The 23,504-nt window shown below is 36.6% G+C and overlaps 1 protein-coding gene across 3 annotated transcripts in view; it reads left to right on the top strand.

Annotated features, from left to right (window-relative positions):
* The window catches only part of LOC124857508 (cadherin-22-like), a 237,765-nt gene that overhangs the window by 110,110 nt on the left and 104,151 nt on the right, over positions 1–23,504 (top strand). Inside the window, exons 3-4 of one of the 3 annotated variants that reach the window (XM_047348788.1) lie at positions 2,053–2,131; positions 8,560–9,653. In XM_047348788.1, the coding sequence (XP_047204744.1) occupies positions 9,423–9,653 (231 nt within the window). In that variant the 5' untranslated portion in view covers positions 2,053–2,131; positions 8,560–9,422. Of the gene's footprint in view, positions 1–2,052; positions 2,132–8,559; positions 9,654–23,504 lie in introns of those variants that run through there. The other 2 variants (XM_047348787.1, XM_047348789.1) reach the window with 2 other exon arrangements.

Here is a 23,504-nt window from a genome sequence, read left to right as displayed (position 1 = left end):
CAGTTTTTGTTTAAAACTAGATAAAGAACAAGGAGACTCCAGCCTCAACCTGAGCTGCAGATCATTCCAACACCATAGGCCAAAGTAGGACAGACTCATCCTTCCTGACTCTTTGCGCACAAAGGGCACCTTAAATTGCAACCAACTACTGGCTCTAAGATTGTGGGTGTTCTCGAGTACAGTGAACTTGGAGTGAATATGTGTCAATTTACCTGAAATGGCTTTATATATATAAAATGTATCAGTGCCTCATTCTGGGAGTACTGAAAGAGGTAAATCTGGGAAAGTTATAGAAAAAACAATAGTGAGTTCTAAACGGTGAACCAGTTATATACCTTAAAGCAGCATGGTAAATGGGGTCTAGTTTAGCTAAGGTACTGGGACAGGCAAATTTATAATTGGTGTCACCATTGTCCAACGGTGATTAAAAACAACCTGGTTACTAGTCGCTTATGGGAAAAAATAAAAACGCATGGTTTTGATCTATACAAAAAACATTTTTATTAGGTTTTCATAATGTTTAAAATTAAGGTCTTTTTCAAGCCAAATATCAATATATTTATATGTGTCTATGACCTCTATGATACCACCATCCAATGTTTTAATAGGAGGAAACTTAAGGCAAAACAACATAACTTACATTTAGGACTAATTTTGAGTCAAGGAGAGTATTTTGTAAGGTAATAAAGTCAGTCTGAAGATTTAAGTGTGCTGCTTCTAAAGAGGGCGCTGATGAATACAAAATTGTATCATCTACATATGATATGATGTTCATTTAAGATGATCACAGATTCAATTAATATAGAATAAAAAGAGCAAGGGCCCTAAAACAGATCCCTCTGGGACCCCCTTGTTCAGTGTGACCAGATCCGACAAATCTGAGTCAAACTGTTGAAAAAGTCAACAAAAAATTAACTAATGAAATTAACACTGGCCATTTTAATTGACAAGTTGTCACCAAGATGCCTGTTGGTGAAAATCTGGCTTGGCTAACGAATAAATCAAATAATGTGCTTTTTTGTCTTGTCAATGAATAAATTAACACCTATTTAACAGCCCATAATCCATCCACGTCACTGACTAATAACCAAGGGCCTCCTGTACAGTAATACGTGCAGCAATGCATCCCCTGTCAGAGTTGCAATCTGTAACTTACATACTTCTTCCTTTCACTCTTCATTATGTTAGCTGTTAAGTAGACTCAAATCTCAGACCAGGAGTCCAAGTCAAGCCTGAAGTCTTTAGGGCACAGCTCTAAGTCGAATCTGAGGCATTTAATTTTTGTGACTCAAATGTGAGTCGAGTCAGAATCTCAAACTTGAGTCGCCATCTTTGATAGATACACTCTGTTTTTAGTAACTGTAGTGCTGAACCCCGTTAAGGCCAGCCAGCTTTTAGGAAATAGGACGGGTTATGATTTCTCATCAAGCCAGAACATCTCTCAGCAACCTCCAGCTGGTGGATATGATTCAATAGAATAACATAACAAAACAACACATTGTCAGTATGAAATGGCTTTCCTTCCGTGAAAAACTTGGATGTTAATCGATCAAAAAATTATCTGCCCCCAATAATTACCTTTACGGAAAAAAGAAGAAATGTACTGTAAAGATCAAACTTCTTATTAGCACTGGGAATCAACCATACATTAACAACAGTGGAAATGCAAAGCTTGGATTTGTCATGATCCATGTTTGCGTTTTGGTTTTCTTTAGTGTTTGTTTTCTGATCATTTATGGGATTATTTGTATTAGAAAGGTCTTGCCATATTCAGTTCATTTCCTGTTGTTCATTATTGTCATTTAAGTTTATTTCTTTGTGTTTAGCTTCTTATTTATTTCTCTTCCCTCTGTGTTTTGGTTTATTCTCTTATATTGGTGTCAGGCTTTTCCCCTTTTTGATTTGTAGATCCTTTTGTGTCTAGTCAAACTCTCTGTGTATTATCTGTGTTTATTAGTCTTCTTGCCTTAGTCTTCCTGTTTGCTCTAAACTTTCCCCTGATTATACTCATCAGCTTCCCATGCCATTGATCACATCTCATCTGTATTTAAGGTCCATGGTTTCCATTGGTCACTGCTGGATCCTGCTGTTCCACTGCCTGTGCTTCATGCCCAGCTCTTCCTGTGTTTTTGTAAGTTTTCTGTTTTCATATCAAATTCCAATGCAGCTTCCATTTTCCTGTTTACACATTGGTCCTGCAACAAGTTCACTCATCATGATAGGATTACTTTTAAACAAATTTGTTTTTTTTTTTAATTACTTTTACTACTTTTAAACAAACTATTTTTTTCAATCCGAAGCTGTTTCCACATGCATTCTTGATTCGCAGAAAATCCCTGGTGACCTACTTGTACTCATTTTTGCAGCAACTGTCAACAAAATAGCTATGAGCTATAGTGCAAAAGCATTGTGTCCATCCTGTGGGCCCTGGTTGCTACCTTTTAATACTTTCCATGAATATTTAAAGTCAAGTTGCTTGTACTCACTTTCTAAAAAAACTAGTATTTTCTTGCAGCATAGTACAACTTGTGAGAGGGCAAGGTGTTGTACAAAATTCCAAGACATTAGAGACATTAGATGCACCCTCCCACACTGTCAGACCTCCTGTAATTCAGCTGATCATATGTATAAAAAAGGAGATGCAGTGCAGCATGTTAAAGTTATGACATTGGCAATATGACCTATTTATTATTTAATTGTTATACTTATTCATTAATTGTTTTAATATATAAACTGGTTGGTGCAAACTCCAAGTCCTGTCCTATAAGAAAACATTGTTCAAGATGCAGACACATGATCACACAGCATGTGTGCGTGTCTGTGACTTTGTGTATGTGTGAGCATATTTATGAGAGAATGTGTCAGAGACAGAGAGTGCTGTCTGCTGGTCATTGGCTCTATGCCTATCAGTTTGCAGTGATCAGTCTTTCCAGGCTGTCGTCTGTCCGCTGCCAGCTGTCAAAGGGCTTGCTCAGGGCATGCCCACTGATGAGAGGCTGCAGCCATGCTCCAGGATCCATCCAGCACTCTAATAGGTCACGAATGGCTGCACAGGGCTTGCCAATTGCCTTGGACTGGAGAATGACTTGGACAGGGAAGGGAAAGAGATAGAGGAAAAAGACAGATTCAATAAGATAAATATGTCATCTTGAATTTCTATAAAAATCAGAATAAACAAACTCGCATTAATCTTGTATCTGTATATCTCCTTATGTTTACATGTTTTTAACCATTGAACCTTCAGTGTATTTTTTGGCAATTTTAGGGGATGGACCAACACAAAATACTGACATCTGTCTAGTGGAAGTTCAAGGAATCAATATTTTCTTTGCAAATAAATATCTGAAAGGTATGGGATCCATTTTGTCTTTTCTTCCAACCCCCCTAAATCAGAACATCCACCTCTTGTAGAGTATGTATCAACAAGAGTGCATTGAGGTGAACAAATTTAAATTTTTTGCCAATTCTTCTTGGAGCTTTGCCAAACTGAATGGAAAGCATCTGTGAAAGTTACTTTTTAGGTTTTGCTAAAGATTTTTAGCTGACTTTAGGTCTAGACTTTGACTAGGCAATAGTAACACATGAATATTCCTTGATCTAATGCCCCTTTTCCACCGGCTTGTTTTAGGCAGCGTGGCTCTGCTCCACTTAGTTTTGTTCTGCTCAATACGGTGGCTGTGGCCCTATTAACATTACTGTGGGTCACATTAAAGTCATCTGCATGAAACGAAAAAAAAGAAAAAATGTTAATAGGCTAAATACTAATAATGTTTGTATTATTGTGCATGCAAGAAGGTCTTATATATCTTAAATATGTTTTTTATGTATAAAATGATCCACTGGGATAATTATCTGGAACACAGCCCAGCAAGATTTTATAAAATAAGGCTCAGGTTGTGATGTGAGATGTGTGACAATGGAAGAGGAGAGACGCTGCTGTCTGAACTGGTAATGCCCTAGAGTTTGCTTGAAGAAGAAAGTATTTTGGATTTATTATGTTTTTATGATGAAGTTTTTGTCTCAACCATGGCAATAACGAGGACAAGGACTTTAAAGCACAAACCGCAGTTTAAAATTTTTGTGCATCTGAACAGCTGATTTTATGTGTGATCAGCTGATTTAGGATGTTATTAAATATAGCACCTCGTCTGCATGAATTGCAAAATTGCAGTCCTTTTGACCTGTCTCCTCTTGTTTATCTGTGATAACATTGGCATGGGTGAAAATTTGTTTTGACCTGCAAACGGTGATTATTTGTCTTTAATTTATTGCATTACACATTTTAATTACATTATATTACATTATTATTAGACTGCAATTCTTTACATCTGTTACCAAAGACAGCAGTAAGAAAATGAAACCAGTTCTGGTAAAATAGTTGTCACACATTTACAGCATTTACTGTACAACATATTTGCGCACATTGTTGCCATTTCATTGGAGTTTCCCCAAAACTAAACGACTCACGAATAGCTGTTATAATATCATAATCCTCGTAATCCACTTGAAATGCACTTGCATTGTGTCTGTACGTTCACAGTGTATTGCGCAATGTCCTAACCCAGGGTTAGTGGTAAGGTAAGATGCTCCTAGTTAGCTACCCATTGTTCCTGAGCATATGGTGGAGGAGCAGGTGACCGGTGGAGAAGTTTTCTAACCTCAGGGTTTTTCACAGCTCTTGCTGTAGGCAACACAGCAGGTAGATGGCCTGTGATAGGATGCTCCTAGTTAAGCAGACAGTCACAGTGTTGGCTGAAAGCAAGTATGAGTCATGCAACATCCAAATGTGAAAGAACTTGCTTTTCTACACTCACAGTAAATGTTGCTGAGCATCAGAGGGTTACAACTCAGCTGAACTCTGTAGAGAATGATAATTTTCCATCATACCTACCTGAACACATCAAGGATTTGCTGATATTATGTGTAGGTTCAAGTGTTACATTTTAAAATGCAACACAGAGCAAGTCAGGTTAGCTCAAATTCTGCCTCTCCATTATCTGAGGAAAGCTTCAGATTAGAAAAATACATGATCATAAGAATAACTTTGGCAACGGTCAAAACCTACCTCTTAATTGATATACATATTTGCCTTCCAATGAGTCCAGAACACAAAAAGGGATATTGTTTGTGTTTTGTGAAAATAAATTGTCCCTGATTTCAATATTATCTCCATGGAGTTATGTGTACAGGCTCTGATTAGGCATTTTTGGTTGCTAGGGACTGTGAGCATCATCTGTAATCCGATCATAAATGTAAATATTTCCCTAACCTTTTTGGAGGTCTGGTATGATGACAAGGTCCCTTTACTGTTTCATTTTTTGAACATTGCACAAATAGTTGTTCTGAAACAGCTCAAAAGAAATAATTAGTTATTTAATGTTTACATTTTATGATTTTATTAAAAATTTAGTTTAAACAAAACAGGTGAAATAAAAGTACATTTTCTTTATAAGAAACATAATTTCTTTTTGAACTATAACTGTTACTGAATATAAATAATATCAACAACAACTACCTACATGCTAGGCTAGTATATTCTGAATAGCTACCGCTTGTGACTGGCATTGAGGTGAGTAATCTCCTAGTTTAAAATTAAACTCCAAAACCATGTGTCGAATATTCAAGGGCAACATGAGAGTTTTACAAATCAATTTCTGTTCAATGTCCATCTCCCTTTAAAACCTTGCGTTAGAAGCTTTATTCCCCAAGGATCATGAGTGCACAAGCAAAGGATAAAAAAAAAACTTTAGGATTATGGTTGTCCTGCTTCATATTATCTGGAAATCCTCCACAGGGTTAAGCTTCCCACCCTGTTGTACTTTGTCTTGATCTCTAAATTATAATCTTAAAAATCGTTAACACTAAATTCTTACTAAAAGCAAGTACATATGTTGACCTCTCTGGGGAACATTTTCTGGGCTTGTTATAACATGTTACACCTGATAATGTTTCTGCAGGACTGATAAATTCACACATCCAAGGTATTTTTAGAGTTTAATTTTATTAGTATAGTCTAATGAAAGAAGTACTATGCATGGCCTCCACAGAGTGTGTGGAAATATCAGTCATAATCTACTTGTCTCTCCTTTACCTGCAGTATATGGGAAAAATATTTCTCTAGTACTTTTGTTTATTACCAAATTTCTGTTGAGCCAACACTTCCAACTGCTTAATTTAAACTATTTTAGATATGGCAAAGATACAAGCTTTACATACAACTGTAAGAGTAACAAATGTGCTGTACTGAGGAGTTAAGAGGTCTGAGCTGCTTAAGTTTCTTCTGAATTGTTTGTTCTGGAGACTGGACAGCCTTAGAGCAGTTAGTTTCCAATACCACGGACATTGCCTTGACCAACAGTCTGAGAACGAATTATTCCCGGAAGCTCCAAGCTTACTTGCTGGGCAGAGGGAGAGTGAGATTAGAAGTGCCTACAGAAATACAATAGGTTAAACTACCAGCAGGCCTGAGGAGCTTTTTTTCATCTTGTGTTGCAATCTTCCCTTTTTGGGTTGTGAGACCAGAGACATACTAAATGTTGTTGTTTCTTCTTTTTGTTCGTCATTCGACTTTTGTTCTGAACCTTTAAAAGAGACCATTAATCACAGTTACACACAACAATTTGTTTCATTTTTTTCTTATTTCCCATGAAACCTTTTTTATTTTTTTTGTCATTTTTTGTCATTTTTATTTCTTCTTACTCCTTTAGAATCCCATCTACTGTTTTAGATCTGTGATGGGTCAGTTTTACATTTCTGCCTAACGTCTTGCATGTGAACCACCAACAAAGTATATAGCACCCTTTTGTTTTCTACTGTGTCTATCTGAAGTATTAGCTAGGTGTAGTCTCAATGGATAGAATTAATTGATTAATACTTGTATCCAATTAGTGTTCCTTCATCCATTTAATCATCTGGCTGAGGTCAAAGTTGCTGTTTCAGTCAGAATAAAAGCAGACAGATGCTTTTGGTTCCATGTGTGATGAAAAATGACCATTCGTTTTAACTTTTTCTTTGCTTTTATCTCACCATGGCTTTTCTGCAAAATTCAGATGTATAACAGTTAATTAGAATATCACAAAAATATCACAAGAATATCACATATTTATATAAATTTGTTACACATCAAATTCTGTATGTCAGATGGTTACTTTGTTAATTGGGCGATTATGGCTTACAGGTTATACAAATCAAAATATCTATTTCTCTGAATGAGAGAAAAAAAACATATTTTATATAGAAATGTGATTATTTGGCCATATTATACAATTATACTATACAATTATAGGAAAGACTTGACAGCTGTCCAGTTGACAGTCACTAACTATCCACAAATGTCAATTCAGGTCACCCAATGTAATTGCTAAAGAAGCTGGGTGTTCACAGAGTGCTGTATCAAAGCATATTCAAAGAAAGATCAGTGGAGGGAAAAAGTGTGGTAAATGCATTTACCACAACAGTGATACATTCACACTTGAGGGTTTTGTAAAGTATTTCCATTCAAGTGTTGTTAGTGAGATTCACAAGGCATTAACTGCAGAAGTTATTGCCTCACTGTAGCCATAACTTATAAAACAGTGAAATTCCTTTCACAAAAAAATCATAACTGTTTGACCTGGGTGAAGTAAGAACAAAAACCGGTGTGTCCAATGGTCCATAGTCCTCTTTTCAGATAAAAAGTTCATTTTGCAATCATCAAAAAGTCACGGACCTAGAATCTGTAGGAAGTGTGTGGAGACATCCAAATCCAATTTGACAAGTTTATCTGGATACTAATTTTTCAGTAGGTCTTGGTCAATGCCCCCGACCAAAAATACCAATACCTGGTTTTTACATTGTGATTTTGTTGCACATGATTGGCCAGCCTGACCTAAACCCCACAGAAAACAAATAGGGCATTAGCAAGGGGAAGATGAAAGACATCAGACCCAGCAATAAAATTGTTCTGAAGTCTGCTATTAAAGCAATCTTAACACCTCTGCAGTACCTCAGGCTGATCAACTTCATGGCAGTCTGAGTTAGGTTCTTTGGGTTCCTCACATGGTCATGCAAAAGCAGCTCCAACCAAGTAATGAGTGCATTTACTACATAGTACACAGATATGTGACATGTATGAATAAAAACACAATTTCTATTAGCTCTATAATTTTCTGGGAAACACAATTGCTGTTGGAGAATACATTCAAGCCTGAAGCAAATGAGCCTGATGCCTAAATTGACAAAAAAAAATAAAAATGGATGCCTGGATTGTTCAGTAGTCAGGATGCCAGATGAGCACTTAACACTCATAAGATGTGAAAGACAGTTTTTTGTGCTGAAGAGGACTGTAAAAAGTAGGCAGTGAAACTCACTGGTCAGTGGTTATAATATAATAGAAGACGGATTTATATTGTAGTTTTTTGTTGTAATACAAATGTCAACATCCACAACTTATACAATCTTGACACCATGCTGACTAGGTTTGTTTAAAATTTATAAAAGTATTGATTCATCAACATGACCAAATTCAGCCTAAAGTGTAGCAAATGTATAACCTCAGCTTTTGTCTCTTCTGTCTTACAGGTTGCTTTCTTGCCCTTGGATTACTGAAAGAGCTGTCACGATGAAGAAAATAATTACATAGGACCTTTTAAAATACAAGCTCCTCAAACCAGTGGATTGTTCTGAAGGTCAAAGCCATCCAGGATCAAATGTAATCACCAGCAGTAAAATCAGCTAGCCTTTTCACATTTCAAGCTTTCTGCTTCTGCAAGTAAAATCAGTTAGAACTTTTCAAGGGACTGGACTGTAAAATAATTTCGTCTTCGGAATAATATTTTTCCGGGAATTTTGTCCAGGACTTTAAACTACCAGAGCGTTATCAAACCCCCTCACTGAGCTGACCGGACGTCAAATGGATACAAGTGCTGTTGGAGTCGGACGAGTGAAGAATGGATGGAAAGCTTCAATGTTATTCTTCAGTAGCACACTTTTCAGTGCCCCTACAACCTTGTTTCCCCATAATTTCTATATTGAACAGTGAGCCTGACTGGTTAATCTGTTGTTTCTTTCTCCCTCAAATCTTTTAAAGGTATTCTTCAATCTGTTTGTTTCATTGCTACAGATTCCACTTAAAAGAAATATAGGAATCTTAGTAAGGGGGAGCAAGTACTCAGGAGAATCAAATTGACTGGCCATGTGACCGTACAAACATGCTCTCACCGGGTGGTACAAACCATTATGCTCCATGACCTGCCCTGTATTCAGCAGATAACTTCAGATTGATTTGTGATCCCATGGATTAGCTTTCAAGTTCTTTCACCAAGAGCCTTTGAGTTTGCCCTGGTGGGCTTGCGTTTTTGTTTATAACTATAGGTGAAAAACCCTTTGAGTCCGCATCTTTGATTTTACATGTAGACACAGAGAAGTTTAGTTTTTTTAACAACATGGTTCCCCTTTGGACAGCAGGACCGTGGGCACTATTGGCAGCACTGGGTCTTTTGAGCTGCTGTTGTTTTAAGTGGTCTGAGGCTTCAAGAACTAGTGGCATAAACTCAGGAGGGAGTGAAAAGCAAGAAGGACCCTCATCACTTGAAAGAGTAAAGAGAGGATGGGTGTGGAACCAGTTTTTCGTGGTGGAGGAGTACACAGGCACAGAGCCACTATACGTAGGAAAGGTAAGGCATTTCTTTTCACTTGACATATATTTCTCAAGAAACTAAAATGCCAGAGTTAGAGCAATTACGCTGAATAAATGTGCCTTAGGATGTAGTTAACATTAATTTAAAATTAGTAATATTTCTGTGGGTTCTTGTTGTCTGAATGAGTAAACTATTAGTAAGATGCTTTCTTAATCACAAAATATAATGAGCAGAGTGTGTTTCACTGTGCTCCTATATTATATTTGTGTTCTATTTATTGTTCTATTTATTCACAATGCACTTGTTAGGAAACTAAGCCTTTTCATGAGAACAAAAACAAGTTAATAGATCCTCTGGAATAAATCAGGATGACTTCTGATTATGTTTTTTTTTTTTTTTTCTGAGTCAGAGCAGCTGATGAATTCCTGACCTTCCTGACATGTCCAAATGAAGTTGCTTGCTGAGGGGGACTGTATAATTTATTAAAATAGAAATAGTTCATTAAGGCTCTTTCAACCATTTGTAGTTTTTGTTAGTATTAAATCCAAAACAAGGTCTATACCTTATTTCATGGAAACCAAACATAAACATAAAAAGTATACATCAAACAGCAAATAAAAGGGTTCCTCAGAAAATCTGTCATTATGGCTTTACATTTTCAATTTACATTCAACAATCAAAATACAAAAAAAAAAAAAAGTGTGTGAATGTATAATCAAAAAAACTTTTATTTCAAAAATTCTATTTTTGGATTAAATCAAAAATCCAAAATGGAAAAAGGTGCATAAGCTAGAATTATATATATTTTAATTGATCAGGTAACATTAACCAGGATGCAACCCATCTCTAATAAATTGATTCATCACTAAGTTATAAATTGATCAAACCAAAACCTTCTCTAGCTCTGTGTCTGATGAATTTCTTTTTCCTTGAATCATACCAGTATTGCATGGAGTCGAGCTCCACCTTTTAAAATATGTTTACTAACCATCTCTACCTTAGTACAACAATTTTAATCCATGGTACTTTCAGGTTACATTTGTATACTGGGTAATCTTTATTGAACTACTTTCAAGACATTTTTTTTAATCATAGCTTAAAATTAAGCATGCAGTTAAGCCTAAAATTATCCAGACCCCTGGCAGATGTAGATTTAAAATTACTTTAATTCCACCAAAGCAAAAAGGAGTGTCAATTAAAAATATATATGTTTTGTTTACATTTATTGAGAAATGCCATGTCAAAAATTAAGAATACTTATCTCAGTGAGATGAATGGAAAAATCTTTATTGGTATTACATCAATTAGACCTTTCTTAGAATTGCTGAGCAGCACTTTCTGTTATACTGCCCATTTCTCTGTCCATGCTTGATGTCCTGTTCTTCTCGTTCCATGCTATAAGCAGCACCATGCTGCTTCCACGTTCCTGTCTGCGTTTTGGTTCAACTCCTAACTAACAAAACGCAGTAGTTATTGCTTAAAGGTTATTCTTTAACCCCTCTGGTAGCAAACTAGACATTTTAGAAGAAATAATTAGAATTGCGTATAAAGAAAACTCATCTTCTGATGTCAAAGTCCATGACATTATAGCTTTTAAGAGAGTCAGTCAGTCATTTTCTACCACTTCTCCCATTGTGGGTCGTGGGAAAGTTGGTGCCTATCTCCAGCAGTCTATGGACGGGAGGCGGTGTACAACCCGGACAGGTCGCCAGTCCATTGCAGGGCAACACAGACACATACAAGACAAACACACTCATTTAGGCCTAAGAGCAACCTAACAGTCATGTTTTTGGACTGTGGGAGGAAGCCGGAATACCCGAGCACCCACACATGCACGGTGAGAACATACAAACTCCATGAAGAAAGCACCCAGGACCTACTTGCTGCAAGGCAACAGTGCTACTAACTGCGCCACCGTGCAGACCCAGTTTTAAGACATTTGAGTGATAAACACAAATCTTAACATTTTTCTGAAAAGAACTGAAAGCTGTTATTTTACCAATAATTCAACATATTTTTAACAGTAAAAAGTTGGGTTTTAAATGCATGTCTTTCTAATATGCTTTATAATTACTAAGACTGTGCTGTCATGTTATTAGGGTTGTGTTGCCTGCTTTTTCCATTTGGCATGGCAACGAGTTTACATCAAAGCAAAGTTAAAACAAACGTGGGTTCTGAGTTTGAAAAAACACACACATCACAGTCTTAGTACTCAGTTAAACTTGAATAATTCTGTTAATAACAACCACATACTGTTTGACACTGACACAATGGATGAACATAATGTTTTACGTTTTAAAAACATTTAGTCAGTGTCTAGCGAAGTAAATCCAAAGTTCAGGTTTTCAGCCTGCGAAGGAGCATAAACAAAGTTACTTGGAAATGAAGAACAAAGCATAGACTTAGTGTAGGTTGAGCTTGTTACCACTGAAGGCAAAATAGTCTGGCGTCAAAGTGCTGGCAGCCTCCTGCTTAGGTACTCCTCCAAGTAATCAGTGGAATAAGTCGCACCTGTCACCCAGCACACCTGAGAACTCCAGCACCGTCTGAAACACTGAACACATGTTGCAAGCACAAAATACACAAAAGAAAAACACAGATCCCGACATAGCCCAGCATTTCTGTTTCTCTTTTTTTTGTTGACATGTCAAATTAGTTCCATATATCAACATGTCAGTAGTTTGTATGATTGTTACATGTATTGTTGTGAATAAAATGTTTTACATGTCAATAGGAGTTAGAAAAGTTCTTATTTTAGATTACAAAAACTTTGGGATCTATCCCCAATGGTGAAGAGGACATAATGCAACCTGAGCAGGTTGCCCAGCCATCAGAGCTCACCTGCATTAAAAAAAAGCTAAATGCAAGTAATAAACTTCACAAAAAGTGGTTGATAAAACTATTTGGTGGATAGCAACTATTTAAAAAAAAAATCTAATTTATTCAGAACAGTCTTCTTTGCAATAAAAGTAAGGCATTGTTGTGATTTTGTTTCTCAAAATAATTATTTTTCATTAACAAGTGTCTTATTCTCTGGTTTGATTGCTATTAAAAATTGTAACCCTTGTTTAACTCCTTACACTTCACATGAAAAGCTTTAGCAAACTGTTATGACACTTCTTATCCTTTTTTTTACATGTTCAAAGACAATTTTGTGAAGTCTCAAGGTCTCAAACTAATTACAACTATTTAAAGTCAGGTGTACTCAAATAAAAGGCAACAAGTTATATGAATACATAATATCCTTGAATCATGTATTGACCTGAACTGTAAGGAACACCATAAAGCACTTCCTCAAAAGACTGTTGAAGCAATCAATTTGAAAAAGATTTCTGGTGCTTCCAGCCTACCAACATTCCTCTTTAACTTAATTTAAGAATAAAACATCTTAAATGTCCTGTTCAGGGTGTACCCTGCCTAGGCACCAGCTTCCCCACGACCCACTATGGAATAAGCGGTAGAAAATAACTGGCTGACTGACATCTTAAATGTTTAAATAGAAGGAAAACTGGACTTTTCTTGTTTCTCAAGAAACAAACAATAAAATAGCTTATGAAGCCTTCTATTTAGCATTTAGGATTGTCATATCTTGGATGAATGGCAATGTACAACAATGTTACAAAAAAAATAAGCAAGACATTTTTACACCTATTTCTCATAATGTACTAACACATTTTCAGTTATTTTGTGACGAGGCATGCTTGTTGTAATGTCTATATGTCTTATTTCCCTCTAAAGCTGTATGTTATCAATTTTCTAGTTATCACTCCTAATTGTGCTTAGAACCCACTGAAACAACTTTTGGGTCACCCTTTCCTGAAGGTATTTCTTAACAAATTAGTCTTACACAGTTATGACAGTCCTGGGAACGCTCTTTTCTTGTGAAAATGCCATAAATCCATAAATGTAATCATGAAATTTTATGTTTGTAATGCAGTTAAAATCAATAATTAAATTAGTTTCCATTAGTTTAGCTTGATAGGTACTGAACATTTGTGAATATTTTGCCTTATTTTTATCTTCTTCCCATTCACATCCAATTCATCACCTGGTTCTCAAATGAATCTCATGAGCTGATGAGACTAGACAGTATGTGCAATTCAGTTGCTTTATACAGGACGTGATGTGAAAACAAGAAACATTAGGGCCGACAGAATGAGACTTAGCGATGAGTCACACACACATCAATCATGTGATCCCCTTGTTCCTAATGATTTAGACATGGCAGTTGACCAGCTAATATTGCATCTGCATATATTGATCTCTCCATTCTTACAAATGAATGGGGATGTTCTCTGCAGCATGCAGGGCACGGTGTTACGAAATAATTATCCTTTGACCATTACTTGTCCACAGTTGTGATCTCTGATGTGTTCCTGCTGGCAAGACTAGCAACACGGCCAACAGGCAGCACTGCCTGAATGGAACTGAGTGATACATGGGCAGAGACATGTAGGAAAAAGGAAAATTGCACATGCAAGACAGAAAGGCTTGGACCTCATACACTGACTTGTGATTCATTACAGACTTGTGTGCCAAGGAAGGCAATGATGCAAAATAGCTTAAGGCAGTTCAAGGGACTGTCACAGTAGGAGAAGAGAGCTGTTTTTATTAGTAAAATTATTCTTGCACTTCATGTAACTGAAGCAGTGGTCACCGCCCTCGCTATTAATGGTCTATGTGAGTATTGAGGTGATGGTGTGTAAATCATGCTTATTCAGAGCATTCAGAAACACACGCACTCTGCTTTATTGGCTCTGAATTTTTTTAAGCATTATACTAAACAGTTAAAAATCTGTTGAAAATATGCTTTAAATCTGGATGGCTACAGCAATTTATTTTTGCATTTCACTTTAACCACACAATGTTACATTACCATGTTTGTGGTATTTTATCCTACGGTAGCCATAATTGTGAAACCAAAATCATATTTAACCTTTAAGTGGACAACTTAATCCAGATAATAAAATAATTTATGTCATAGTATTACACTGACAGAACAAAAGACAGATAATGACATGCACTTCCAAAGCCGGACCAAAAAGCTGCCTTTTAAAACATTTGCATACCATTCCTATCCTGTTTTCAGGGTAGGCATATCCCATTCAGGATATGTTTGTCCCCAATACCACTCCAAATCATTTAGTTTGGGCATTTGCAGATACTAAGCACCTGTTTATTAAATCTAACATTTGCAGTCTTGGGATAAAGAATTTGGCATCTTTCAGATTTCTTTGTGTTTGCTTTTTTGTAACACTTGTTTCAGATCAACAAACAAATTTTGTATCAGATAAAGATAACCCAAGTAAATACAAAAAATATATTTTTAAATGATCATTTCATTTATAATGGAAAAAGCCAGCAAAACCATCTTGAGCCGATATGAAAATATAATTGACCCTCTTGTTAAATAATAACCATAATTAACCAACACACTACCACCACCATATTTGACTGTAGGTCTTCGTTTTCAGGAATGCTGTTATTACCCCAAATCAAACAAGATGCTCAACTTCCTCTATTTTTTTCTTTTGGAGTAATTTTGATAAGGCTGGAAGCTTCTGGGAAGGATTTCCTTTTATGTATAATGGCACTCATTATTGTTTGTTCTATTTAAGTAATTTCCTGGTTTTACAGGCCCAGCAGTGAGCAAATCTGGATGTTGGTGGGGGAACTGAACCCAAACTTAACCCACAGTTAATTCATCATTTACCAAAGGGGGTCCAATTTGTTTTTACAATGGGCCAGGTTGGTTTGGGTAGCCTTTTGGCCTTAATAAATCAAATCATACTGTATATGCCTAAAGAGCTTTAAAGCTTTAAAGTACAATAACAAAATACACTACATTTCATTAACATTACAAATACTCATCACCCTATCCAACTTTTCTTGACACGTACAGAGATTTTGTCCTAGCAGGAATTTATGCTTCTCCAACACAGGCTAAGAGGGTATGTTGTCAGGACAACATGTCAACTTAAACATGCTAAGCTTTGTCACTGGTTTCTAAGAATATCTAATGGTTTGCATACAGATACAATTTTCAAAGATCTCACATTTTGGTCTTGCTAATAATTTTTACATGCCAGCAAATTTACTCTCTGCTTTGATATAACCTGTTGATAACTAGGCTCATAACAAATTGTAATGCGGTTCCAGTTAACTGTTTGTATGGTGAAATTATGAAGCTCTTTGATCAACTTTTGTTTTGCTTATCTGTGAATGTCGTAAGATTTGAAAACTAGAGTTTCAGCTGCACTATACACAGCTCCTTTCCTATGGGGAATCCTTAGCTAATGCCATTTTTCAAGTATTCCTATAGTAATATGACATAAACTATGAAAACTAATCGTTTGTTTTAACAATACTTGCCAACTTAAAAAAAGACTAACAGGTTTTTAAAATAAGTTCATTTCATGCCAACAAAGAAACTGTAACATAGGTTGAACTGAAATGGTTTGGTCTTCCTGATTTTGTTAGAAGTGCTATAGAACACAGATAATCTTCCTCTTCTCCTATCACATGTTGCTTTTTCCTGTATATTGAAAAATCCTTGTGAGAGATTCATCGATTCTTTGTTTGTATTTATGTGAGATGGGTGAGAGTGTGGTAGACCCCTATTTTCTTTTATGTTCCTGCAACAACAAAGAGCAGAGTTCAAGTTTTTTGTGCACTGTTTCAAAAGGTCTTTTTATCCTTCCAATGCTCTGATGTTGATGCATGTATCTGGCATAGATTGCCTTATTTTGTCTAAGCAGGAACAGAGTAAGACTGCCTGTGCAATCACTGTTCAAGTTACCTTTTTGTTCCTTTTTGAATATCCAAGCCAGTTGAAACAGATGGAATCGTATCTTATACTGACTGAAAATCCCACTTCTTTCTGAATAATATCAGCTTTCTTAAAAATATCAGCTTGATTTATGGAGTATCATTTTCAGGGCTCTGATTTTGGCTGCAGTTGGTTTGGCTACAATCCTTTTTTCCTTGGTGTGTAAATGAAAGAGTGTTTTATAATCCTCACAACCACACGTAAAAAATAAAGAATATGTGAAAAGAGAACAACTTGTACAATTTAAAAGTATTCAACATTTAATTGGTATATTACAGAGTTTTACAAGTGACCTGGGTAGACTGGTGTATTAGGTTGGCATTGTCACCTAAATATGTTGTAAACTGGGGAATTAGAGTTAATGTTAAACTATTTAAAGAGTTTAGTGTTTGGTTTGTTCACTGAGATGATGCCGTTTGTAAAAATGGAGGGGAGCTTCTTTACAACAGATGGACTGCGTGATACCTTCATCTGTTTGCAAGTCACTACTTCTGGAGCAGCCTTCCTAAATAGTGAAATGTAACACAAAGGTTTTGGTTGTATTTTATCTGTTTTAGGGTGAGTGTGAGAGATGCAACGTTGTTATATCAAATAAAAAGCTGATTCAGATCATTTCACCTTTGTTTCACATAATCGTTGGATTTCTCTTCATATCCATCTGACAGATCTTTTTTTTTTTAAGCCACTTTGAAAGGGGACATATCATGCAAAATTCACTTTTTTTAGCCCTTAAATACATGTTGTTGTATACTTGGAATCTGAGGAGTTTAGTTTATCCAGGTGCTGCATAAATATCTTTATATTTGGTTTGGGTCACATTTTTCCATCCGTCCAGTTTTCTCTACAGTGCCTTGCGAAAGTATTCGGCCCCCTTGAACTTTTCAACCTCTTGCCACATTTCAGGTTTCAGACATAAATATATAAAATTAAAATTTGAAGGGCCTCAAAAGCATTTAAAGAGACTGCAACAAAACGAGTTGCTCTCAGACACACTTCAGAACAGAGGTAAAAGAAGGGCCTGGGGAGCTACAATAACAAGGAATTCAGACCAAAGCTTTGCAGTTCCTATTTATGTAGACCACAACTGAATGATTAGGTGTGAAAAGAAAGCACTTGAATGATATGAATGATATGCCTTTAAGTGCAGATCTCCCCCTTATGCAGTCCATTTTGGTGTACCCCAAGATTCTGTTTGGGGCCTTTTGGGTGCATTCTGTCAACCTTTTAAAGACTTCTCTTATCATTGGCATAGCAATGCATTTGTTACTTCAAGGCTGGACTATTGGAATTCTTTACTATCAGGATGTCCACAAAATGCAGTTAAAAGCCTTCATCTGATCCAAAATGCTACAGCAAGAGTTCTGATGAAAATTAAGAGAGATCAAATTTCCCCTATTTGCACTTCATTCTCAGACTGCAGGTTTACTGGTGGTTCCTGGAGGCTCTAGAAGTAGAATGGGAGGTAGATCTTTTAGTTATCAGGCTCCTCTTCTGTGGAACCAACTCCCAGTTTTAGTCCGTGAGGCAGACTACTTGTAAGGCTAGGCTTAAAACTTTACTTTTTATTAAATCTTATAGAGTGGCTTAGGTTATCCTGAGCTATCTCTAGTTATGCTGCTGTAGGCTTAGACTGCTAGAGGAAATAATGACCACTTTCAGTCTCTCTGGTACATTCTCATACTACTCTCATACTACTCTCTGCATTGTTTGCTGTTATTTCAGCTTTTAACTTCATGTTATCTCAGTTTTTATTTCTCCTCCTAGAAGCTACATCTGGCCTGGCTCTGTGTTCAGCTGTGGCACCTTCCTGGAGGGGGACATTGGCCAAGCTGCTGCTGCCAACAACTTAATGCTCACCTTCTACAGATGATACACTTGGCCCTGTTTTTCAGTGTTTAACCCTGTCTCTCCTAGACATAGCTACTGGCTAAGCTTCTACTGTGACTAACTGTAAGTGCTCTTTTTCATACTCTAGACTCAGAGTTCATCTTCTTAGCTGTCTTTCTCTCCTAGCTGAAGCCACTAAAGGAGCTACAACCATTAATGTTTTACTTTTCTTTCCCATAGAAAGTACTCCTAGATCAGTGGTCCTGTGTTCTTTTTGTGTCTCTGCTCTGTTCTCTCTAACCCCCAGTCAGTCATGGCAGATAGCTGCTCACACTGAGTCTGGTTCTGCTGGAGGTTTCTTCCTATTAAAAGCGAGTTTTAAAATTTGTCTGATTCGATTGAATTGACTTTATAAAGTGCCTTGAGAGGACATGTGTTGTGAATTGGTGCTATATAGATAAAACTGAATTGAAATGAATTCGGTGTACACCTTGTACCTGTATACAATGTTTGTAAATGTTTTTTTTTTTTTTTATGTTTGTTTGTAAAGTGCTTAGTCCCTGTTAAACAGTTGATGGGAGACAATTTGCTCAGGACAAAACTGAAATAATTATATTTACACCAAAAAAATGCATGTCTTGTATAATGGAGGAATTTTGACCCCTTGGTTATTGGGCAATGTCCTCTGTTAGGAACCTTGACATAACCTTTTGTTCTGGTTTTACTTTGGATGCACATGTCAAGTCTCTGGTTCGTTCTTGTTTTTATCATATAAGAAATATTACCAGACTAAACTTCATTGTGCCACGGATTAAAATGAAAGGAATTATTAATGCTTTTGTTTTGTCACATTTAAATGATAGTAATTCACTATACACATGGCTTAGCAAAACCATGCTGATACATTGTTTCTGTCAAATCCTCAAAGTTTTCATGTGTTACTCCAATTATGATGTACAGTGCCTTGCGAAAGTATTCGGCCCCCTTTAACTTTTCAACCTCTTGCCACATTTCAGGCTTCAAACATAAAGATATAAAATTCTAATTTTTTGTGAAGAATCAACAAGTGAGACACAATCGTGAAGTGGAATGAAATTTATTGGATGTGTCAAACTTTATTAACAACTTTACTTTCAGTGCAGCAAACTCACTCCAGAAGTTTAGTGAGGATCTCTGAATGATCCAATGTTGTCCCAAATGACTGATGATGATAAATAGAATCCACCTGTGTGTAATCAAGTCTCCGTATAAATGCACCTGCTCTGTGATAGTCTCAGGGTTCTGTTCAAAGCGCAGAGAGCATCATGAAGACCAAGGAACACAACAGGCAGGTCTGAGAAACTGTTGTGGAGACGTTTAAAGCTGGATTTGGATACAGAAAGATTTCCCAAGCTTTAAATATCCCAATGAGCACTGTGCAAGCAATCATATTGACATGGAAGGAGTATCACACCACTGCAAATCTACCAAGTTCCAGCTGTCCCTCTAAACTTTCGTCTCGAACAAGTAGAAGACTGATCAGAGATGCAGCCAAGAGGCCCATGATCACTCTGGATGAACTGCAGAGATCTACAGCCGAGGTGGGAGGGTCTGTCCATAGGACAACAATCAGTTGTACACTGCACAAATCTGGCCTTTATGGAAGAGTGGCAAGAAAAAAGCCATTTCTCAAAGATATCCATAAAAAGTCTCGTTTAAAGTTTGCTACAAGCCACCTGGGAGACACACCAAACATGTGGAAGAAGGTGCTCTGGTCAGATGAAACCAAAATGGAACTGTTGGGCCACAATGCAAAATGATATGTTTGGCGTAAAAGCAACACAGCTCATCACCCTGAACACACTATCCCCATTGTCAAACATGGTGGTGGCAGCATCATGGTTTGGGCCTGCTTTTCATCAGCAGGGACAGGGAAAATGGTCAAAATTGATGGGAAGATGGATGGGGCCAAATACAGGACCATTCTGGAAGAAAACCTGTTGGAGTCTGCAAGAGACCTGAGACTGGGACAGAGATTTATCTTCCAACAAGACAATGATCCAAAACATAAAGCCAAATCTACAATGGAATGGTTCACAAATAAACGTATCCAGGTGTTGGAATGGCCAAGTCAAAGTCCAGACCTGAATCCAATCGAGAATCTGTGGAAAGAGCTGAAGACTGCTGTTTACAAACGCTCTCCATCCAACCTCACTGAGCTCGAGTTGTTTTGCAAGGAAGAATGGGCAAGAATTTCAGTCTCTCGATGTGCCAAACCGATAGAGACATACCCCAAGCGACTTGCAGCTGTAATTGCAGCAAAGGGTGGCGCTACAAAGTATTAACGCAACCAAAATGGTTCTGGCAGGTCCCTGAGGTCCTGTGATCAGGGCCTGCTTATGGTGCTCCATACCAAGTTGAAAACAAAAGGGGGCAGAGCCTTCTTTTCAATTAATCCTGACTATAGTGCTCTCTTGATTTTGACTAATGATCAGTGGACTCTGTGGTCATAATTATGTCAGATTTTTCTTTAGTTAAAGAGTTTTTAAAATCAAGGAATAGTCGCTCCACTTACTCCATTATGGCTATGAGTGTAGATGATATCAAAAATTGTTGATAACATGCCACGGTTATGCTGTGATTTTTGATAATTATTTGCTCCTCTGCATGATTCAAATTAGAACTTGTCAGATTTTTTTTTACAATAGTAACAGCATCACAACGCTCACATAAAAATGCCATAAAAAATTTGTCTCACATCATTGATTTTGAAAAAAAAAGACTTGTTTGTTTAACTAATTTCAAATGCAGTGTTACTATGTTATGACACAGGTTTCCATCTCTAGATTTTAATTTTCTGTCTTGTGTTTTTCAGCTTCCCTGGTCTTCGACCAATTCATTTACATTTCATCTTTTATCTTCATTTTCTTTCTTTCCCACCATTGTGGCAGTCCTTTATTCACTCATCTCAGGCTTTGTCTCTGTCTCTCGTCGTATGTACAATTCCTCTTCATAGCTGTCTCCTACTAGGCCCGTCTCTGATACAGTCACCTTGTTAACACTTTAAAGCTGTTAAGATCAGAGAGCTTGACAAGCTGCAGTGAAATGTGGCAGGCATGCCCCTGATTACACAGACTTAAATATAAGACAGCCAATTTGCTACCACTTTGAAACCCTCAAACTAAAGATTCAGTGCATCCCCTTTGCAAATGCAAAACCCTGCTCCGCAGATGGGTTGCTATTTTCTTCTACTCAATTTTGCAGTAGGATTTAAATGCAATGTAATATTTTTGTTCTAACAAATAATGATCAACCTCTGCAAACATTTTCTAAGGCTTTGATATACTTAATGAACCAAATTTAAAGGGCTGACTTTCAAATATAATGTCATTATCTTCACTAGGTTTGTTTCATGTGACAGCTGTAGACACTTTGTTATGACCCAAAGGTGATCCTGACAGGGCCTCAACAACTTCCTGCTCCAAAGAGTCACTTAAATTACTAGTTTGCTTAAATTTAATTTAACACAACCAAATTAACTAAACTGAATTAAAGGTTATTGATCCTAAACAAAAACCAGTTTGAAATCAGTTTGAAGAATCAATCAGTAAAATGAAATTATGTGTTAAAAAAATCTGAAAGCAGAAAGCGCTTCTAGGACAACATTTGAGGATGGTTTTATATATTTTGTGTTGACCATTACGTTTAGCTTCTTGTGCGACATTCCTCTTTCTATAAAAATGTCTGGAGTCATGTTGCGCGGACCCCAGCTGTGAATCAGTCTTCTTAATATCTTTGTTCAGTTTGTTAGAGACACTGATTTATATGCTGTTAACCCAATGAATCATTAAAAAGCAACATGTATTCTCCACCAATCAGACTAAACTCTTTATGTTTTAGTCCAAGTAGGATTACTAAGATGAATTGTATTTATTAAATGCCAGATGAATGACACTTTTTTAAATATATTTCTTTAGCTTTCTTCAATTTTAATAGTTTAGAGGCATTTCAGTATTTGGTATAAGTTGCTTTTAAGCTGTATGCCTTTGGTCAAACATTTTGGCTATCCTTTCACAAGCTTTTTACAAAGGTCTCCTGAAAGTTTGACGCATTCTTCCTGACAAAACTGGTGTAACGTTGTCAGGTTTGTACACTGCCTTAATCACACCATTCTTTTGTATGGGACTGAAATCAGGGATGTGTGATGGCCACAGTTAAATGTATTGTTGTAACTAAATATGCCAGTTTGCTTATGGTTATTCGATAACCAAATCTTGCTTAATCTATTACTTCCTGTCTAATGTCTTACAGTATTGTTTCTATTTTGCCAAAATGCTGTTTTCTTTATGATGCCAGCTATTTGGTGAGGTGCATCACTCACTTCTGCTGGTAAACACCCACATAGCACAATGCTGCAACCCCATACTTTCCAGATAGGATTATATTTTTAGACTTGCAAACTCTCCCTTTGTCCTCCAAATGTAATGAGTCATTATTTTCAAGTGCTTTAACTTTAATTTTATCAGATCACCACATATCTCACCCAAAATTAAGGCAATTTTACCTATTGTAAATTGGAATAATGTTGCTTTTACTGTAATGGCTTCTTCCTCTCTTAGTGGCTTTTCAGTCCATGTCAATACAGGACTCTTTTCTCTGCAGGTAACGTCACTCTTTTACCAACTTCATGCAGCACCATCTAATGTTTTTTTTTGCTTTTCTTGTAGGGTTGATGCACACATTACTAACAAAACACATCATCTCTGGGTCACCTGTCTCCTTCTTAATGGCATGACGTCTCAACATTGCCAATGTGTTAAGTGTTAATAAAATACATCCAGAGGTGTGCCTCCATTTAACTCCAGTATTTTATAATAAGCTATCAGATGCTCACATAGCCATGACATCATCATCTGGGCTCTCCCAGATTCCCAATATTGTTAATTCTGTCTGGCCCCACTACAAGGAAATTGTCATCTGATTCATTAACAGAGGGGAAAAATGTATTTTTTATGTAAATACCTAGTTTCAACTGTATGAAAAATATTGGAAAAATACATATGTTTGCGCTTGTGTTTTCATAGGAATGAAGAAAAATGTATCTTTCTTTATTTTTATGTATGTTTACTTATTTATTTCACATTTGCATTCAAGGTTATATTTTTGCTGTGCAAGGTACCTTTTCACTCTGACCTTTGGTACGCAAAGAACAACTTAGATAAGTTAACTCAGTTTCTCTCCATCTACCAGCT

This window comes from Girardinichthys multiradiatus, chromosome 20 (genome assembly GCF_021462225.1).
Source record: "Girardinichthys multiradiatus isolate DD_20200921_A chromosome 20, DD_fGirMul_XY1, whole genome shotgun sequence".
NCBI classification, from domain to species: Eukaryota; Metazoa; Chordata; class Actinopteri; order Cyprinodontiformes; family Goodeidae; genus Girardinichthys; species Girardinichthys multiradiatus.
This window is presented reverse-complemented; position numbering and strand designations above follow the sequence as displayed.